This window comes from Aptenodytes patagonicus, chromosome 7, assembly GCF_965638725.1.
Source record: "Aptenodytes patagonicus chromosome 7, bAptPat1.pri.cur, whole genome shotgun sequence".
Classification (NCBI taxonomy): Eukaryota; Metazoa; Chordata; class Aves; order Sphenisciformes; family Spheniscidae; genus Aptenodytes; species Aptenodytes patagonicus.
In genome coordinates this window covers 421,189-439,164 of record NC_134955.1, presented here as the reverse complement: position 1 = coordinate 439,164, position 17,976 = coordinate 421,189, and the positions used below count along the sequence as shown (strand labels likewise).

The following is a 17,976-nucleotide window of genomic DNA, read 5'->3' as shown; positions in this document are numbered from 1 at the left end:
GGCCCGTTTGTGACACCTCTTTGGGGATGTTCACAGGATACAGCAAGCAGCATTGGCACCGAGAGGCGCAGAGGAGGAAGATGGGGGTGGCAGAGCGCTGGAGTTGGCAAGACGAACTCAGCACGGCTATCTGCCTGCTCTGCTGGGCGGTACTGGGCTTGCCACTCCTTTGAGTGAGGGTGAAGGGCAGCTTTCTCACCTCCTCCTTGATATCTGCCCACTGCCAGGCAGAGGCAGCTCCCTCCCCAGGCAGGTGAGAGTCCCACACGGAAGTCAAGTCCCCGCTTGGTTCACGTGAGACCTCAGGCAGAGGAGCTGGAGAAGGAAACCACACTCTGCAGCGAAGGAAACCACACTCTGTGGCGAAACCCCAGGAGCCTCGCAGCTTGTCCCGCCTGCGGCCTCAGCTACACCATCGGTCCGACAGACAGCTCCTGAGAGATCTGCCCGGAGGAGCAAAAGGAGAGAGGGGGAAAGAGAAAGGCTCTCCACCATGCAGGTAGGAAACAGAAACTGCTCAGCTATTTCCAAGAGGTTGCTTTTCAGCACCTCTGAGCCACCCATAGCTTGGAAACATGGGACACTCTAAGCTCCAATCTCTACCACTCATGTGCTTTCAGCCTTTAAAGTACTCAAAATGTACTACAAAACTCCCGTTCCTCTTTCCAGCAAGCAATCTCATTCCTACCATGAACGTGCAACAGGGAAAGCGGTGTGTGCTGCTGGCTCTGCAGTTTCCTACAGCCGGGCAGCAAGGCAGAGCTGAGCCCCATGTACCACCCCAAGGTGCTGCGGGGTCAGGCCAGCAGGGTCACGCATGGTCCCAGATGCTGGTACCAGAGTTCAGAGGTGCCGGAGCACTGATCAGAGAAGGATGGTTTGGACTGAGACCAGATCTTTTGCTTGTATAAACCCAGGCACTGCATGTAGCAGCGGAGGTGACAGCCCCAGATGTTTCAGGAGCACCTGAAATAAAACAAGGGGAGAGGGGGAGCTGTGAAGTTTTGTTTCTCTAGCTTGAAAGAAAAGATGCGGTTTTCTTTTATTCAAAAAGCCAGGCAAACTCTCTAAGATTGGAGCAGCTAGTAAATGTACAGGTGCACCATCTGCCTGTTCAATTAAAGATTGTCACATTTCTTAGGAAACTATGAGGTAAGGTGGAAGTGCTCTAAGCGAGGCGTTTGTGAGAAACATCCCTGACATACTAGCAATTTGATCATCTCAGTGTGGGTGATGGGAACCACCCAAACCCTCAGCAATCCCCAATTAGAAAGGAAAACAAGGATGCCGGATCCTATCCAGGTCCTTTGCCCGAGTTACTCACGCAGGTGACTACACCTCCAGCCCAAGGGTGCCTGTTACCATTTCTCTGAAGGATCCAGTAACCTCGCACAGGGCAGTGGGTTACCTGGCTTGCGACAAGGGCACAAGGGCCTGCTGATACAGCTGGAGAGAAACCAGGCACACTTCAGGGCATGCAAACCCTTTTTGACATTGAAATTACTGCTTCTCATTGTGCAGATTACTTCTCCTACACCTTTGCCCAGCGCACCTCCAACCCGCCTCCAAACACGGGGCAGGAAAGAGCTAAACAGGCACCGTCCTCCTTGATAGCAGGGATTAGAGCCCAGGGTTTAAACAACCACTTCAGAGCCAGGGTGGCCTTCCCCGCACGCAGGGCCGATCTGACTGCCTTGTGCTTGCTGCCAGAGCAAAGCAGCCATAATCTGACAGTGTCGCTAGTCCCCAGGGACAAAAAAAATGGGCCACATCTGGCCCCAAAAGCAGGCTGGGCTCCGGCACAATAGTCCCAGCAGCCAAGGCTTAAAGCAGCCTTTGCCTCGTGAGGATGCCAGCAGCCACCGTAATGAATTAAGCCTGCTGAAATGCCGCTCTTCCATCATCACAGGTTTGCAAATCCCCCTTTGCAGCTGAATGCAATTTTTATCTGTTACCACTCCAGAGGTGGGTACTGGGAATTGTCTGTGCTAATCTGCAAATAATTTGCAAATTCCTCCCCGTTTTTCAGTCCTACGCAGAGGCGCTCACGATGCCTGCAGAGCGGGTACCAGGCGGTAAATTACGTTGCTATAGGAACACAGAGAAAAGCCAGACCCTGCTACCACGACATCCTTATTGCCTAGAGAGCCATACACGGGTGGTGTGAGAAGCATCCCCACTGATTCTTAGGGCTTGACTGGAAAATTAGGAATCCAAAAAGCCTGCTCCAGGGCTTTGGCAGAGCAGAGGACACCTCCACAAACCCCCCTCTGCATCTTGGCCTAAATTGGGGCACCTTTTAGCAGTGGGAAGTGCTGGTCCTCACTACAACAGCATCTCTAGGGGAGAATATCCCTCTTCTCAAGCCTTTTCACTTTGGCTTTCTGTTGGTCAGTCTCCCCATGGCCCCTTTGCGTTACGGGAAGCCAGGGCCCTAGCTCCACATGAGAGAGGATTTGGCAGAGCATTTCAGCCCTTTCCTCATCCCGGTCTCTCCTGCTTCCATGGCCTCATTCTTCAGTGAAAGCTTGGGATCCAGATCTTACATCAGGGCATGGTTTCACCACCACCGCTCTGCTCCTGAGATTACAGCTGGATGAACTTGTCTGGCTGGCTGCTGTTTCAGGTCACAACGTCTTTGGTGGCAATACTGACTGATGATATTCCCCATCCCCTGGCAGCTCCTTCCCGCTTCTGTGCTGCAATACCATGCCCTCGGGACGGGCAGCGTAACTGTTTGTGGGGCTGCACCATGAGTCACATCAGAGAACTGCAAAAAACCCAAAAAATGCTGTTTTTAAGACGGGATCCATTCCCCGCCCCTGCCACAGTATGGCCTGCAGAGCGTGTCTTTATTAAACTCATTACATTCACTGGGACCTGAAGCCCGGCGTGCTCTTGCCAATCCATTGAAAGGCTGGTTGGACTAATCCCCTCTTGCTTATGAGAGAACTATGGCTGCAAAACCAGGCTGAGATCACATCAGGGAAGCCAGGCGTAGAGGACAGGGACAAAGTGGTTTGAAGCTAATGTGCTCCAGTTCTGGGCACCCACCCAAGAGTGCTCACTGCAGCATCCTTTGGCAGAGGGGCACCCCGGGCTGGGAAATCACGCCAGGCAGAGGGCAGGGGCTGCCACAGGGCCGCCTGATTTCCTTCATGCACCCCCAGAGCCACACCGCTTGGGTGTCTGAGCATTATTAGGCTTAAATAATGAAGGTGAGCAGCTGCGTTCGCCCCTGTGCAGCCTCTCTCTTTGGAGCCGGTAGCACACGGGAGGGAACCAGGTACAAACATCAGCAGCTCACCTTCCCCGCTCTGCCCCTAGGCCACAGACTGAGGCATCTGAGGTGTTTTCGCAAGAACTCGTTTTTCACCTGCTTTGCTGCAGTCTGCAGGGTTGTGTAAGCCTCCGATTGTCCGTGCCCCACTCTCCCTTCACTGGAATTTAAAACTACCTTCCCCACCCTCACCAAAAAGTTAACAGTGCCCTATCTGAAAGGAACAACTAAAGAGGGGAAAAGGGTGATTAAAGATTGTAAAAACCACTGTAGCATGGAAAGAGAGTTAAGTGTTGACACTCTTCCAGTACAAATGTCAGGACATGAGATGAAACAGGATGGAGCAAAGTCCAGAGCAAAGGGAGGGGTTTTTTTTTCCCCTCCCGTCTGGCTCCCTTGCAACCCAGGGTGCCATAAACGTTGGGCATTACATGAGTTCAAGAGGAGGCTGCAGACACTCACAGAGCAGCGGTCCCTCCAGGATCCCTAAACACGAAGCCATATTTGACTCAGGAAGACTCCAAACTGGAGAGCAGGAGAGTATGGGAGAAGGTTTCAGACAAGCCTGCTCATACCCTCCTCCCCGGGCATCCCCTTGTGGCTGCTGGGAGAGGAAAACTGGGCCAGGTGGATCTTGATCTTATGTTGTAATGCAATTTTATCTACATGGGTTCTGTCTTTTTTGATATACTGTGAGTACGACCAAAGACACACCCTAGAGCACCTAAACGCCAGGTGGGCTTTGCTGACAGGCAGGTTTCTGTGTACCACAAGCAGAGCACTGCTCACCTGCACTCACCACCCGGAGCGGGGCAGCTTGATCCCAATGCCCCCAGGCATCTGGGGATCTCCTGCTCTGATCCAGGGCATCGCGATGCCGTCAAAACATTTGCAGGGAGAGGTTTGCTCCATGTCCAGACACGGGATCTCCCAGGGAGCCCGCTGAAGCCTTCCCTGGTTTTCTCTTCCACAGGATGAAATTCTGTTGACTCCCTGGAGGGATTTTCCTGTCGAAGACACAGACCCATTTGCCCCCCCGGTAAGCTTTGCTCCCTCTGCACTCACAGCGAGTTCAGCACAGCTCAAAGAGGGGAGCAGGGCAATGTCAAGGCAGCAGCTGTCTCAGTTTCCCCATCCCCATTCTCCTGCTCACTCCCAGTTCCCAGGGGCCCTCTACACAGTCATGTTGAAGGTCCAAACCTCTGAGAGGCTGGAGCCAAGAGGGAGAGCTCTCGGCTTGCCACCTCGATAAATTCCCTGGTGTTTTCTGTGGGCAGGATGAAGAGAAGTGGGATTTCGTCCTGGTAAGCGACATCCATGAAGTGGGCAGCGAGAAGGAGATCAAGAGGAAGAAGTTCCTGGATGAGCTGAGCAAGAAGGGGTTCACCATCAAGGTGAGGGGCTGTAGGAAGAAAAGGCAGCAGATACTTGGCTATCTTGTGGTACCCAGGATCCAAGCCCAGTTCGGGCTCCTGCATCCCAGGAGATGGGAGTGACCTGAACCATTGAGCTGATCACCATATCAGTGCTGGAAAATAAACCACTTGCTCAACCAGGGGAGAGCCCAGCCCCAGGACTCACGTGGCCCCTGGCCCTTGCAGCTCTGCCCCTTTCCCTGCCCCTCTGGCTCTGCCAGCATCATTCTAACAGCCCTTCTCTTCCACCCACTAGAAAATTGAGGATAAGAAGCTATTTTATGGAGTCCGTGCCCCAAAACAGATCTTCCAGAAATACCAGGGGCTCCTGAGGAAACCCAACAACAGGCTGCAAAACCCCAACGTCCATCAAGACGTACCAGTGACCACCAGGTGGGTGCTGAGCCGGGCTACTGACTTCCAGCATCTTGCACTCCCCTTTCTCTGCACCAGCATCCAGTTTCCAGCTCAGCTCACAGTTGCGCCAGGCTTTTCATTTTCCACAGAAGGCCACCTCCACCTACCATGTGCAAACTTGCCGGCTTCTCATTGTCCACAGCCAGCTCCCCATTTCTTCCCCCCTTCCTTCCCCGGATTTTGGTGCACGCCTTCTCCCTTCCCTCCCCTGTTTTCCAGGGCCACACAACACAAGTCTATATCCCCAGAGCAGCCTTTAACCACAGTTTCTCCTTGCTCAGGATACAGATTGTGAACTTCATCCTGCAGAATACGACGACGCCCGACCTCGGTAAGGGAACAGGGCCAGCAGGGGTGATGCTCAGCCTGGATCTGCAGGAAGGCTCCTGCCCCGTGGTGGGCACGGGCATTCCCAGCTGCCTCACCACCCACGGGGAGGATGCAGAAGTGGGGAGAAAGCCAGGGTGCAGCTCAGACAAGTAAATTTGCTGCTGTATCCAGAGGCTGGGAGATTTGGACTGCAGGAACCAGCAACAGCCCTCTACTCCCTCTCCCCAAACCCCTGACCTCAGCTGCCAACCACTGCTCTCCCGTGTCCCCAGAAGAGCTCATCCCTCTCTGACACCCCAGGACAAGCAGGGCAGCACAGGGTGCTGGCTTTCTAGCTGTCTCTAAGGACCTGCCTACCTGGCTTGCTCCCAGAGCCAGCCACAACGCAGCCTGCGGCAGCCCAGCAGAGTAGCACAACCACAAGGATTAGTGCTGATCCCTTTTGAATAGCTCAGCCTCTCCCAGGTGGTGGTTTTTTTTTTTTGCCCCCCTCAAAGGCTCCAGAAAAGGTTTGGGGTGATTCTGCCTGGCAGGGAGTGCATGGGGTGAGAGCAAAGCTTCACTAATCCTCTCCGTTCTGCTCTGCTACCAGAGAAGCTGCATGACCTGATGAAGAAGAAGGTCTTTGAGGCAACGTTTCCCCTGCACGAGGTGAGGCTGAGCACATGGGTGACTGGGAGGAAAAGCCACGAGAGGTGAAGGAGCAAGACCGGGTGGGGGAGACCTTTGGGTAACTGGGGCTGCATCAAGACCTCCCTGGATGAAGGGCACAACAAAGCTCCCGACAGCAGCCTGGGAGCTGGCCTGGGGATTAAAGTTGCCCTAATAATCCTGTATCCAACCAACTTCTCTGCTCTCCAGAAAGAAGAGGTAAGGGAATTCCTAAAGGAGAAATGGGCTCGCTGGAGAGGTATATTTTGCCAACAGCCGATTGAGAAGATCAGGTAACACAGGCAGAAGAGGCACGGCAGATCTTTCTAACCAAGAGTTCCCACCTAAAACCCAGAGAGCTTTATGCCCTTTGCCAGGCTCCCGTGTTTTCTTTTAAATCATTAGTTTGAACCTGGCTCTTCTCACACATACTGGGCTTCTTCTGAAGCCTGCAAAGTTCTTACCCTAAGGGGTATCCCTGTGGCACCGAGCTCCATCTGCTAATTTTGCAGTATGAAACAATCCCCACATTTGCATGGTTTTTAATTAGCCCGTTTCATTTTCAACTACGCACTCCCACGTTCAAAGGAAGGCGAAGTGGGAACAGAGCATCAGTGCAGCACATCCAGCCTGAGGCTGAACTTGGGGCATTAAAGGCAACAAGGGGCTCCTATAACCACATTAAAACTCAAGGAAGAGCACAGCTCTTATTTTAAAAGGGGGAGAAAACTAACGCTCCATAGCCAGGGGAAGAAGGGCAAAAAGAACATGCTACTTCATAAAGTTGTCAGTAGGCTCTGTTAGGGAAGTGAAATGTTAAAATGGAGATGTGCTCTACCTCCTTAAATGTTTATTACAGTTTACAAGTCTAGCAGAGGCACTAGGGACTCTTGACACCTCCATGGTGCACAAGGTCAGACAACTCATCATTTCTAAGGTCAATGCATCATGACTTCTTGTTATCACAGAAGGATTAAGGGACTGAGTATGAAATTGGGCTGGGGGGGGGGGGCGAGGGGAGCGTTGGGGTTTTTGGTTTGTTTTAAACAAAGGCCAGGGAGCACATCACCACCTTTGACTACTGGTAGAAAGTTAATTCCTCTGGAATACAGGAGGGGAGGCAGGTCCATCAGTCAATAGTTACCATCATTTCTTACCCATGCCTCCAACCCTCTTCCCCACACCAGAAAAAAATGAGATACTGCCACCATAAGAATGAGATGTGAAAGCACTGCAGGGAGATAGCTGAGCCCAGAAGGAAAAATTGCTCTGGTTTGAGAAACACCGCACCCCGCAGCTCATCTTCTTCAAGCCTGGCATGTCTAAAATTGTTCTGTAGACACTGATTGCAACTTGGTCTCTCAACTGTTCCCACTCCTCTTACCTGGCATACGGTCAACCTGACCACATGCAGGCATCTCCCCTTGAGTTAGACCCTCTGGGCTCCCTTCACGGAAAGGCAGAAGCAGTGCCTGTGGGACCATGCCCACTTCATACGGAAGCGGGCGTCAGCAAGAGTGGCTCTCCCTGTGGCATATTAACCAAGGGGGAAAAGGGAAAAAAAAAAAAAGAAGAAAAAAAAGAAATGAAATCTCACTCCTTAGTCTGCATCAGTCACCAGGTTGACTTAAGAACAGGAGAAGCCTTCTCACAGGCTTCTCTAAACCCCTGCAGGACAGCATGCCCTACACCACGCGGTGTAGACCAAGCCAGCCCCCACAACGGCCTTGCGTTGCTCTCCATCCTGAGTTCACCTCTCAGCCAGAGCTGTGCCCTCAGCACATCTTTGCCGTGCAGCCCCACAGTGATGTCCACAATGCACTTCACTGCCTTCCCATGCAGTCAGAGCACAAGGAGAGCCAGCTCGCTCTCCTTGCACATGCCGCCGCTGAAATCCCCTGGGAAATGCTGCACGCGGTTCCTCCAGCTCCTCTACTCAGTTGGGCTGACTCTCCCAATCCCAACAAAATCCCCAGACATGCAGACAGCACTGCCCCTCCTAGACCCGATATCCCTTTGGGGGTGGAAGAGCATTTTCTAGTGACCCCGAGCAATATGGTCTCCTCCGCTGGCCCCAAAGCACATCTCATCTTTCCTTCCAGGTGCTATTTTGGTGAGAAGGTGGCCCTGTACTTTGCCTGGCTGGGCTGGTACACCTACTTGCTGGGAATCGCGGCAGTGGTTGGAACGGTGGTCTTCGTGGCTGGGATTACTGTTTTCAGTTCCAGCCAGGTGAGGTAAGGCAGTTGGGAATGCTGAACGTGCATTCCATTCATGAGCCTTTTCTATGCACGTGGCTTTGAGACACTGTTATTCCCCTTTGCTTCCCTCTACGCCTTTCTAGCAAGGAGATCTGTGAAGCCAGTAACACCATCATGTGCCCACTCTGCGACCAGAAGTGCTCATTCTGGCTGCTCTCCGACACCTGCACCTACGCCAAGGTAGGTAGCCCCCTTCCCAAGACAGGCTCAAGGCAAAGGATGGGGAAACACTCCCAGCTTGTGCTGTTCCCACACCACTAGAAGGAAAAGCCACCCCGGCAAACTGGCTAGAACACGCAGGAAACCTCCACTAACCTCAGTAATAAGGAGGAATTATAGCCAGATCATGGTCTCCATCACCACCAAAGAAGACTTTACCACTAGCAAGTCCCAGTGTCCCTCCCGTTCCTGCACTTTGCCCTCCTGCAGCATCTTTACCTGTCTCGGGGGGGGAGGGCGGGGGGGGGGACGGGATGACCAGGGTGGCAGGAGGACCGCTGAGCACAGAGGCCTTTCCCCAGACCCCAAGGTGCCACAGCCCCTGCACCCCGCTGCCCGTATCACGCTCTTCCTTGATCTTCTCCAGGTCACCCACATGATTGACAACGAGGGGACAGTTTTGTTTGCCATGTTCATGGCAATCTGGGGTAGGTGTCAACATCTTGGTGCCAAGCACACGCAGCTTGGAAGAGGGAGCAGCCCACTGTGACATAGGGGGAGAGTAGGTGGAAGAAAACAGGACACCAACACAGCTTCACCATTCAGGGCCTTTTTAGTCCTTATCTCCTCCACTTCCAGGGCCATCAGGTCCCCTTCCAGACAAGGCAAAGGACAAAACCACCCCAGCAATTTCCTTCAGCTCTCCAAACACTCCTTACCTGTCCTGCCTGAGCCCTTTTACCCATTCACCCACCACAACCTCCTGCAAAGCACCCACCAACCTCTCTAGCTGGGCTTTTCTAGCAGCTGCCTGTAAGTAGTTGCAGCTGCAGAAAGGAGGGACCGTCAGATCCCTCATTAACCTTCCCAGATTGCTGCATGATCTCTTAGCTGCTGTGGAATAAGCACGGCAGACCACTGGGCTCTGAGCTGATGTGATCCCATCACCATATTAGCTACACATCTCATTTGGCTTTACTACAGCCCTTTCAGTTACAAACACCATGGAAGATGTGGGCTGGGCATTTCACCTGCGAGATCATGGTCTGAGCAGGTCACGGACATGGTCTTGCGTGTTGCTGTGGGCTGGTTTACACAGGGACAAGCTCAGGAAGGTCAATCCAGAATAACAGAAGGGGTGGTTGTAAATGGATTTGCAGAGGTGTAGCCATGCTGGGGTGCAGTGCAGGATACCTATTTTTGAATACATTTGAAGGGTGTATTTTTCGTTAATCCAGAATAATGTGTCTGGCTGGTGCCATGTAAACATGGCCACCACAGCAGAACAGCCCTGGTGCTTACTCTGGTTTATGCCAAATCCCCTACAGACACTAGAGCTGGCCTGACTCCCAGTGAAAACTCACCCGCACACCTCCATCCCCACCCCTGCATGGGGCCGAGCACTCATTGCTGCATGTCCAGGGTCCCTCCCGGTCGCTGAGATGCAGAGGTGGCTGCCTGTTCTTCATGGGCCAAGGGCAGTCTGGGCTGATTTGCCATCAGGTTGGATGGTAACATGACTATCCATCCCACTCGTCTCCAGAGCCGTCCCCGAGTGCCACAGCTTTCTCTCATTCCCCCCACAGCCACTGTGTTCCTAGAGCTGTGGAAGAGGCAGAGAGCCACCGTGGTCACCAACTGGGACCTGTACAGGTGGGATGAGGAAGAGGTGAGGATGTCATCTTTCCTGCTTAGTGCTTCCCTTTTCAGGGCAGTAGTCAGCTGGACCTACAGAAAAGACACAGGGACCCCCCTTGCCCAGCTTGATTCTCTGTAGAGGTAAACATCTAATGGAGACACTTAAACAAACAGCAAAGCCAACATCTGACTGTCCTGGGAGAGTCCTGGGAGAGACAGAGCCCTCCAGAGAGTTAAGCAGATGCTAGCTACCTCTCTGCATTGCTAGTCACCTCTCCATCTGCACAAGGGCTTGAACTCAATCAGGATTGGCCACACTGTTGTGGGTTAGGTGTTCATCCCTGTCCTTCTCTGGTGCTGCTCATCCCATATGTCCATTAACACAATGACTCCTGGACTTTCCACTACCTGGGCACAGCTCTGCTGGATCCTTTCTTCCCCCCCCCCCCCCTTTTTTTTTTTTAAAGGAGGAGCTGGCTATGGAGCTGATCAATAATTTGCAGCACGAACCCCAGCAGTACCAGCACTCCTACTTCCGCAGCACCGTCATACTCCTCTTGGTTCTGTTGATGGTATGTGCCGGGGTGAACATAGGAAGACCTGGTTTAAGGGCACACGGGCTTTTCTCCTTCCCTCCCTACTCCACTGCAAGAACAGTACCTCAGAGTGTCCTATTGCTGGAGCAAAGGCAGAAACCAGGTTGTTAGGGCAGGTCCGTGCCCATCACAAGTATCCAGGGGCCTCCCTACGCTCACACCTCTCTGTGCTGATGGGAGAGGCCAACTACCCTTTGGGGATCTGGGCTGAAGGCTCTGCTCTTGCAGTGGAAGGCAGTGAGGATCAAGGCAGTAGCACAGAGGGTAGGAGAAGGCAAACCCCTAATGCCCTCATTTCTTCCCCTGGGCCAATGGAGAGAGTCTAGATGAGCAGTTCAGGTGGAGACATCCACCTTATGAACCTCTCATCCTTAACTGAAGAGCACTGGCTTCCATTTGAGGCCACATCCAGATGAGCTCTGGTGAAGGGAGCCAGGGTTTGAAGGGCTGGTGGTCCTCAGGCGGGATGGAGCATGTGCCCTCCGTGCACAGCGCCTCACCACCCCATTGCCCTCCTCCACAGATTGCCGTGCTGATCGGCATCGCCCACGCACTCGTCATTTACCGGGTGATAGCAATGGCTCTCTTCACCCAGAGCAACTTCGCGTTCCTCCGCGAGCAGGCCAACACGATGGCGGTGATGACGGGGGCCGTGCTGCACTACATCACCATTGTCGTCATGACCAAGGTGCGGAGTGAGACACGGGGCAGGCAGCAGGTTTTCTCCTTGCTTTTCCACCATCAACCCTCCCCTCTCATTTTATACCTCTCTCCTGCAGGTCAACAGGCGTGTGGCCCTCTACCTCTGTGACCTAGGTAAGGGAAACTAGGGGCTGTCTCCCGCCTGCACACCGCAGCACCGAGCTGCCCAGCAGTACTCAGGGACTGCAGCGCAGCACCCCCTTGGTCCCCAAATGCAGCCAGGCTCCTGGCCCCTTCCCTTCCTCCACCATCACAAAGCATCTACCGGGCAGCTCTTGCCATGCAGGTCCCTGTGGGAGGACAGCAGCCCTCCAACACACAAGCTCAGCTGTGGCCCACATGCTGCCAGCTGGCTGTCCCACAGCCACATTACACTTTGGAGGGGCAGTCACCCTACAGGGCTGAGACCTGGCACGAGCAGGAAGCCACCACAGCTGCAGGAGAGCTCACAACATGGTTTTCCTCCCAGCTGAAGGGCCCCTTCTCCCCCAGCTCATGGCTCTGAGGGACCTCCCTGCTTACCTGGGCTCAGCTCCACCAAAGGGCTCAGGTGAAGGGCAGGGAAGGCTCCACGAGGGGCAGAGACAACCTTCCAACCTTCAAAGAGCTGCTGTGGCATCCGAGGGGGAGCAGGGCAAGGTCCTACCGCTCTGTGACCAAGCCCCTGGGCCTTGTTCCCTTCCCCAGAGAAACCACGGACCTTCTCCCAGCGTGAGAACAACTTCACCGTGAAGATCTTCACCTTCCAGTTCTTCACAAACTTCTCTTCGCTCATCTACATCGCCTTTTTCCTGGGAAGGTGAGTGGTGGCTGCGGGCCCCGGGAGGGGAGCAGAGGGGAGCCTGGGTTTGGGGCATACATCCCCAACTCTCCCCAGGGTCTAGGGAGAGCCCAGTCCCTCTACCCTCCCTGCCAGGCACAGGGACCCCATTTGGGACCTCGGGAGGGCCATGACTTTTCCCCGTAGGGATGGTGGGTGGGGGAAGCCCCTTGCCTCTCTACCAGTGCCCGGAGGATGATGCCTTCTATCCTGCACCTGGATGTTCATCCAACGGGGGTCAGCAGTGGGGCTCAACAGATATTGTTGTTCTTGCTTCCTTGCTCAGGATCAACGGCCACCCGGGGAACTACGTGCGCATTGCTGGCAAGTGGAGGCTGGAGGAGGTGAGGGACTTGCCATGAAGCTCTCTGACCCCACACCACAACTCCTACTCTTCCTTTCCCTACTGCCCAGCAAGGCTCTGGGAATCTCAGCTTCCTCCTATAGTAGCTGCCTTGGCCAAACAGCCCCTCAGGCCAGGCCGCCCTGCTTGCAGGGCACAAGTCGTCTCCTCTCATCCCTTCGCAGTGCCACCCCAGCGGCTGCATCACCGACCTCTTCATCCAGATGGCCATCATTATGCTGCTCAAGCAGACCATCAGCAATGTGATGGAGTATCTTGTCCCGTAAGCTTTCCTCCAGCCCTCGGAGTGCTCGCTGGTGCTCCTGCATGTTCAGGACAGCTTCCCAGCTCTTATAGAGAGTAACCCTGGTCTTTGGGCCAAGATTTCCTCCTTTCCCTTCTTCAGGTCTCCAGGGCTGTCACTGGCAGCAGTTCAGCCCTGCTGTCCTCTGCAGGCAGCCGTACAAATTGTTTCCTCCCCTTGCAGCTGGATAGCCCACAAGCTACGCAAGAAGCAGCAGCGCCCCAAGAAGAGACGCTTGATCTTAGGAGAGGAGGAAGAGGCCGAGGACCCCTGCAAAAGGCAGTGGCTGAGCAACTATCAACTCAACGAGGTCAACATCTTCAGCTTGTTTGATGAGTTCTTGGAGATGGGTATGTAGGGCAGGGGGTCAAGTGAGGAGGGATGCTGGGTGCAGAGCCACATGCCCTCCTTGGCTGGAGAGAGCGTGATGCTGGGGAGCCGATATGTAGGCAAGGGAGAGCTCCGAGACCCAGCTCCATGCCCAGCTCTGCTCCAAGAGCTCTGGCACACCAAGGAGATCATTCCCAAAACAAGGGAGAGCAGGCAACTGTGCTGGCCTTGGGCCCCTGCCTAGGACCTTCCTCTCCTCCCAGGAGTGTCAAGGTGATGGCTGTAACCCCAGGGCGGTCCCTCTGCCTGGCTGGCTCCACCAGTGCCCTGTGGGGTCCCCACAGATCCCCCTCTCCAACAGCCTTGTGAGAGGTGGGTGTCCCCTGTGGAGGTGTGGGGTCCCCAAGACAGGTCCGTCTCCCCCTTTCATCCCTGCAAAGCCCACTGACACAAGCCACAAAGCAGGACAAACCCAGACAGCAGTCAGGACCCTGTGGGATGTCCCCTCTGTGGTGGCTTCACACCAGCACCCGGCATTTTCCCCCTCCGCAGTAATCCAGTACAGCTTCACTACCATTTTCGTCGCTGCCTTTCCCCTCGCCCCGCTGCTGGCATTCTGCAACAACCTCTTCGAGATCCGCCTGGATGCCATCAAGATGATGCGGCTCTGCCGGCGCATGGTGCCCAGGAAGGCCAATGACATCGGTGAGATGGGGCCCGAGGAGCACCCTCCTTCCAGCACTGCTGCTTGTGCGAACGGTGCCAGCGTTAAGCCCTTTCTCCAGTGTGAAGCCCTTGAGCATCCCTTTGCCAGGGACTGGTATCACTTCACCGCGGAGGTAGGAGAGCACAGGGAGAGCTGTGGGTTGGGGAAGGAAAAGCAATTTCAGACCCTGCAGAGGCTGAGGGGCAGCTTGGAAGCCTCCTTCCTTGACCTCTTCTGGCCATGCCAAACCTGTCCTGAGCTGGGGCTTGGTCTGCAACCCTTGAACAGCAGCAGTGAGCTGTCAGAGGGGCCTCACTGACCACTCCTCTCCCGCAGGAATCTGGCTGCATGTCCTGGAGGCCATCGGCATCCTGGCTGTCATTGGGAATGGACTGGTGATCGCCATCACGTCTGACTTCATTCCCATGCAGGTCTACAAGTACACGTACAGCCCCTGCATGACGGAAAACAACACTGGCGTGGAGTGAGTGCTGCCAGTTGGCTGCTCACAGCCCTGCCTGCCTAAGTGCCACCAGTGCAGAAGCACGAGGCAGCTGAGCAGTCCCCCAGAGCAGGGTGGAGGGAAAGGGGAGTAGGGGAGGGTTTTCCTGATGGCACCATCTTCAGCATTCCAGCCAGCCTTCCACTCACATCATCCCCGTGGTGGGTACACTGGTACCCCTGAATGGAAAGAGCCCCATGTAATGTTGGAGAGCTGCAGGACTGCCTGGGTGCCTGCCCATGCTCTCTCTCCTGCCCTCCCCCTTTTCCTCCAAGCCTTGGCTCACTGGCCAAGTTCAGTCAAACTGGACAGAAGTCTCAGAGACATTCATTTCCCCCAGGCTTTGTGAAAATGGGTAGCTAGGGAGGGGAGGGAGAGCCCCAGATGGGTGCTAGCTTCCCCAAAATGGGAGGCTAGTCTGTGCTCAACCATACTACCAGTCATCTGAGAATCCACACACCAGGGAAACCGTAGAAACAAAAGCTGCAGGCAGACAGGCTTTGTAGCAATCAGAGGCCTTTGAGTCCCCTAGAAGACACAAGAGCTGCAGCTTTCAGTTAGGGCATGCCACAACCCCCCAGCATAGCCATGAACCAGGAGCACCCCACTTCACCGCCGGGCCAATGTGTGCAGACACGATCTTTCCCCCCCCCCTGCAGCTGCTCGACCGGCTACATCAACCACAGCCTCTCCATCTTCCGCGTTCAGGACTTCGAGCCGTACACAAACGTGCCTGAAATGCAGCCGGACTTTGTCAGGGACGAGATCAAGGAATGCAGGTAACAGCAGCCCGTGGCCATTGCTCAGTAGCATTCCCCCGTCCCGAGCCCATCACTGTGACATCCAGCCTGCAGCCGGGGAATGGGCAGGTGGTAGAGCAGGGCTTGGAGGCAGCCATGTAGAGGAAGCTGCCAGGGCTCCTCTCAGACCCCGACGGAGGGATCTGAGGCAGGGCACAACGCCTGGTGCAGGGGGAACCTGGGCTGGCACCGACAGGGCTGTGCTGCAGGTACCGGGATTACCGGAATGCCGACGACTACAGCTACACAGTCCAGTTCTGGCACATCTTCGCAGCCCGGCTTGCCTTCCTCATCCTCTTTGAGGTAAGGACCTGGGGAGGCAGGAGGAGGCTGGGGCAATCGGAGGGACGGCAGCAGGGGGAAACAGGCTGTGTCCGTGCCACTCGCACAGGCCCATTAACTGGCCCGGGGAGCTCCTCAATGCCCGCAGCGGCTCCCTTTGCCTTCTGCAGCACGTGGCTCTGTGTGTCAAACTGATTGCAGCCTGGTACGTCCCTGATGTCCCTCAGTTCGTTAAGAATCAGCTTCTGGACAGAAAACACAGCAACCTTCATGAAGAACTGAGGTGGGTGATGCCCCAGAAGGTGCCAGGGGCTGCTGTGCTCAGAGATGGCACAGCCTCCAGCAGGAGGCCTGCCTGGCGGCAGGATCCATCCGCTCCAGAACCCCACGATCAGGCTGACGCTCACCACTGCAGGCATGGAGAAGGTGGGGCTGTGAGCTCCTGTCCTCAGGGCAGCTCCTCCATCACCCTTTTCAGGGTAGCTTCTCCCCCAGCTTTCAGCCCAGCCTCTACTACCTGGGACCTACGGCAGAAAATGTTCTTTTTAAGATGAGCTGCATCACCTATAAATGAGGATCCATCTCACTCCACACCTGTGGCCTCACTCACTAGCCCAGGTGCCTGGCTTTTAGGCACTCAAGGCCAGTGAAATGAGTCCCACCTGAGGCAATTCAATACTAGAGCTCACCAGTGGAAGGGTCTGCTTGGCTTTGGCTTTTCTTTCAGAAAAAGAAAAGCTCCAAGTAAAAACAAGGAGCAATTTTGCCCAAAATTTCCATTTAAACTGTTTAAAAAAAAATATTAATTATTTCAGCTGGAAACAGAACCAATGTAGCTGACAGCCATAGGCTGGGCCGCCCTGGTGCTGCTGTCCTTCATGGACTGAGCCCCGCTTTGGAGGAGGGCTCAGCCTGCCCCTCTTCACGGCCACCTTGTCCCAGCTGCCACCCCATCCCAGCTGCCACCCCAAAATCCAGGCGACAGCAGAGGTGAGCGGAGCTCAGGAAGCACCATGCTGCTACAGTTCAGCTTTCAGGCTCTGGCTTCCCGTTGACGGAGGGATTTCCCACGAACAGGGATTTTCCACAAACAGCATGTCATTCCTTCTCCATTTATTTTTGGCAAAAGGCCCTGTTCCCACTCTGAATATTTTTCCACACCTCCCCATTGCTTCCCGATTCGGACAGTTCCCTTCCACAACGCCCCTCTCCTTTCTCCCCCAGCATGATGGAGTACTCCACCGAGGTCCAGCCACTGCTCACTGAGGAGAATGAGAAACACGGGCTTGAGCTCCCCCCCCAGCCTGGCAGTGCCGCGGGCGCGGGAGGAACCGCCGCGGCACCGCCCGCGGAGACGGGCCACGTGCACTGGCTGTGACCGAGCTCGGACTTGAACTGGGAAGCGACAACGCGACGGTGGCTTTGCAGGAGCAGGATGCTTTCCGACTTGCACGGCCGTGAGGAGGAAGGAAGTCACAGCAGAGCCGGGGATGGTGCCTTCCCAGCACGCTGAGTAGCTGGGGAAGAGCTTTGGCACTACGGACAAACCACGGTGCAGCATCCAGCCGCCGTCGGGCAAGTGCGAGACTGGTCTGCAGGAGGTGACCTTGCTTCCTCGTCAATCATGGCCTTAACGTGCAACGTGGCATCACAGGAAAAGCCGGTTCCCTTGTTCCAGCTTCCCTCTCCAGCTCTTTTATTGCACTTCGGCCCCTTTTTCCTTTGCCTTCAGTGACCTTCCTGCTCTTGCACCGCCGAGAAACTTGAGTCCTTCCTCTTTCACCACAGCCAGCACAATCCTCCTCTCGGCACGACTACCGCGTGGCTACAGCTCCAACCCGCTGTTTTCACGGACGTTGGAAAAATGCAGTTGTTAGCCTGACTGTGTTTTGCTCCGGGCTCTGCCGAGCCTCTGCATCTGCCCCAAGCATGCCCGACAGTTGTGCCTGGCTCAACTACCACGAGCAAAATGGTAAATAAACGTAACACCCATGTGGACACAAGAGGCCAGATCTTCAGCTGCCGTTGAGTCACTGAATTCACACTGCTATCACTCCTGCCTCCCTCCTCCTCCACATCACCCAAAGAAATCGTCCCCCCAAACCTTTTTTTTGTCTTAACGTGGGTAATCAAAAAAAGGCTGGAGCTGAAGCGTCTGTGTGTAGCCCGTAGCTGGGGCTGAGTATGAGTGCTGGCTGGTGAGACACTTAAAAGAAGTTGGCACTTTGGCCATGCACAGTGGGAAAACAACCTGTTAAGTGTGCTGGGGTGTCGTGGTTTAATTTCAGTCGGCAACTAAGCACCACGCAGCCGCTCGCTCACTCCCCCCCACCCGGTGGGATGGGGGAGAGAATTGGAAGAGCACAAGTTAGAAAAACTCGTGGGTTGAGATAAAAACAGTTTAATAATTGAAATAAAATGATAATAATAATAATATAAT

At 54.7% G+C, this 17,976-nt stretch overlaps 1 protein-coding gene across 1 annotated transcript; it reads left to right on the top strand.

Annotated features, from left to right (window-relative positions):
* The first annotated feature begins 464 nt into the window (after nucleotides 1-464).
* ANO9 (anoctamin 9) lies at nucleotides 465-17,562 on the top strand. Its single transcript, XM_076343321.1, has 24 exons — nucleotides 465-499; nucleotides 4,254-4,319; nucleotides 4,558-4,674; nucleotides 4,952-5,088; nucleotides 5,394-5,443; nucleotides 6,035-6,093; nucleotides 6,304-6,386; nucleotides 8,196-8,330; nucleotides 8,438-8,534; nucleotides 8,941-9,001; nucleotides 10,100-10,182; nucleotides 10,619-10,723; nucleotides 11,271-11,435; nucleotides 11,527-11,563; nucleotides 12,137-12,248; nucleotides 12,556-12,613; nucleotides 12,798-12,895; nucleotides 13,100-13,266; nucleotides 13,799-13,951; nucleotides 14,289-14,436; nucleotides 15,114-15,233; nucleotides 15,464-15,557; nucleotides 15,707-15,819; nucleotides 16,761-17,562. The coding sequence occupies exons 1-24, from the start codon at nucleotides 494-496 to the stop codon at nucleotides 16,912-16,914; spliced, it is 2,418 nt and encodes an 805-aa protein (XP_076199436.1). The 5' UTR covers nucleotides 465-493; the 3' UTR covers nucleotides 16,915-17,562.
* Nucleotides 17,563-17,976: the final 414 nt, after the last annotated feature.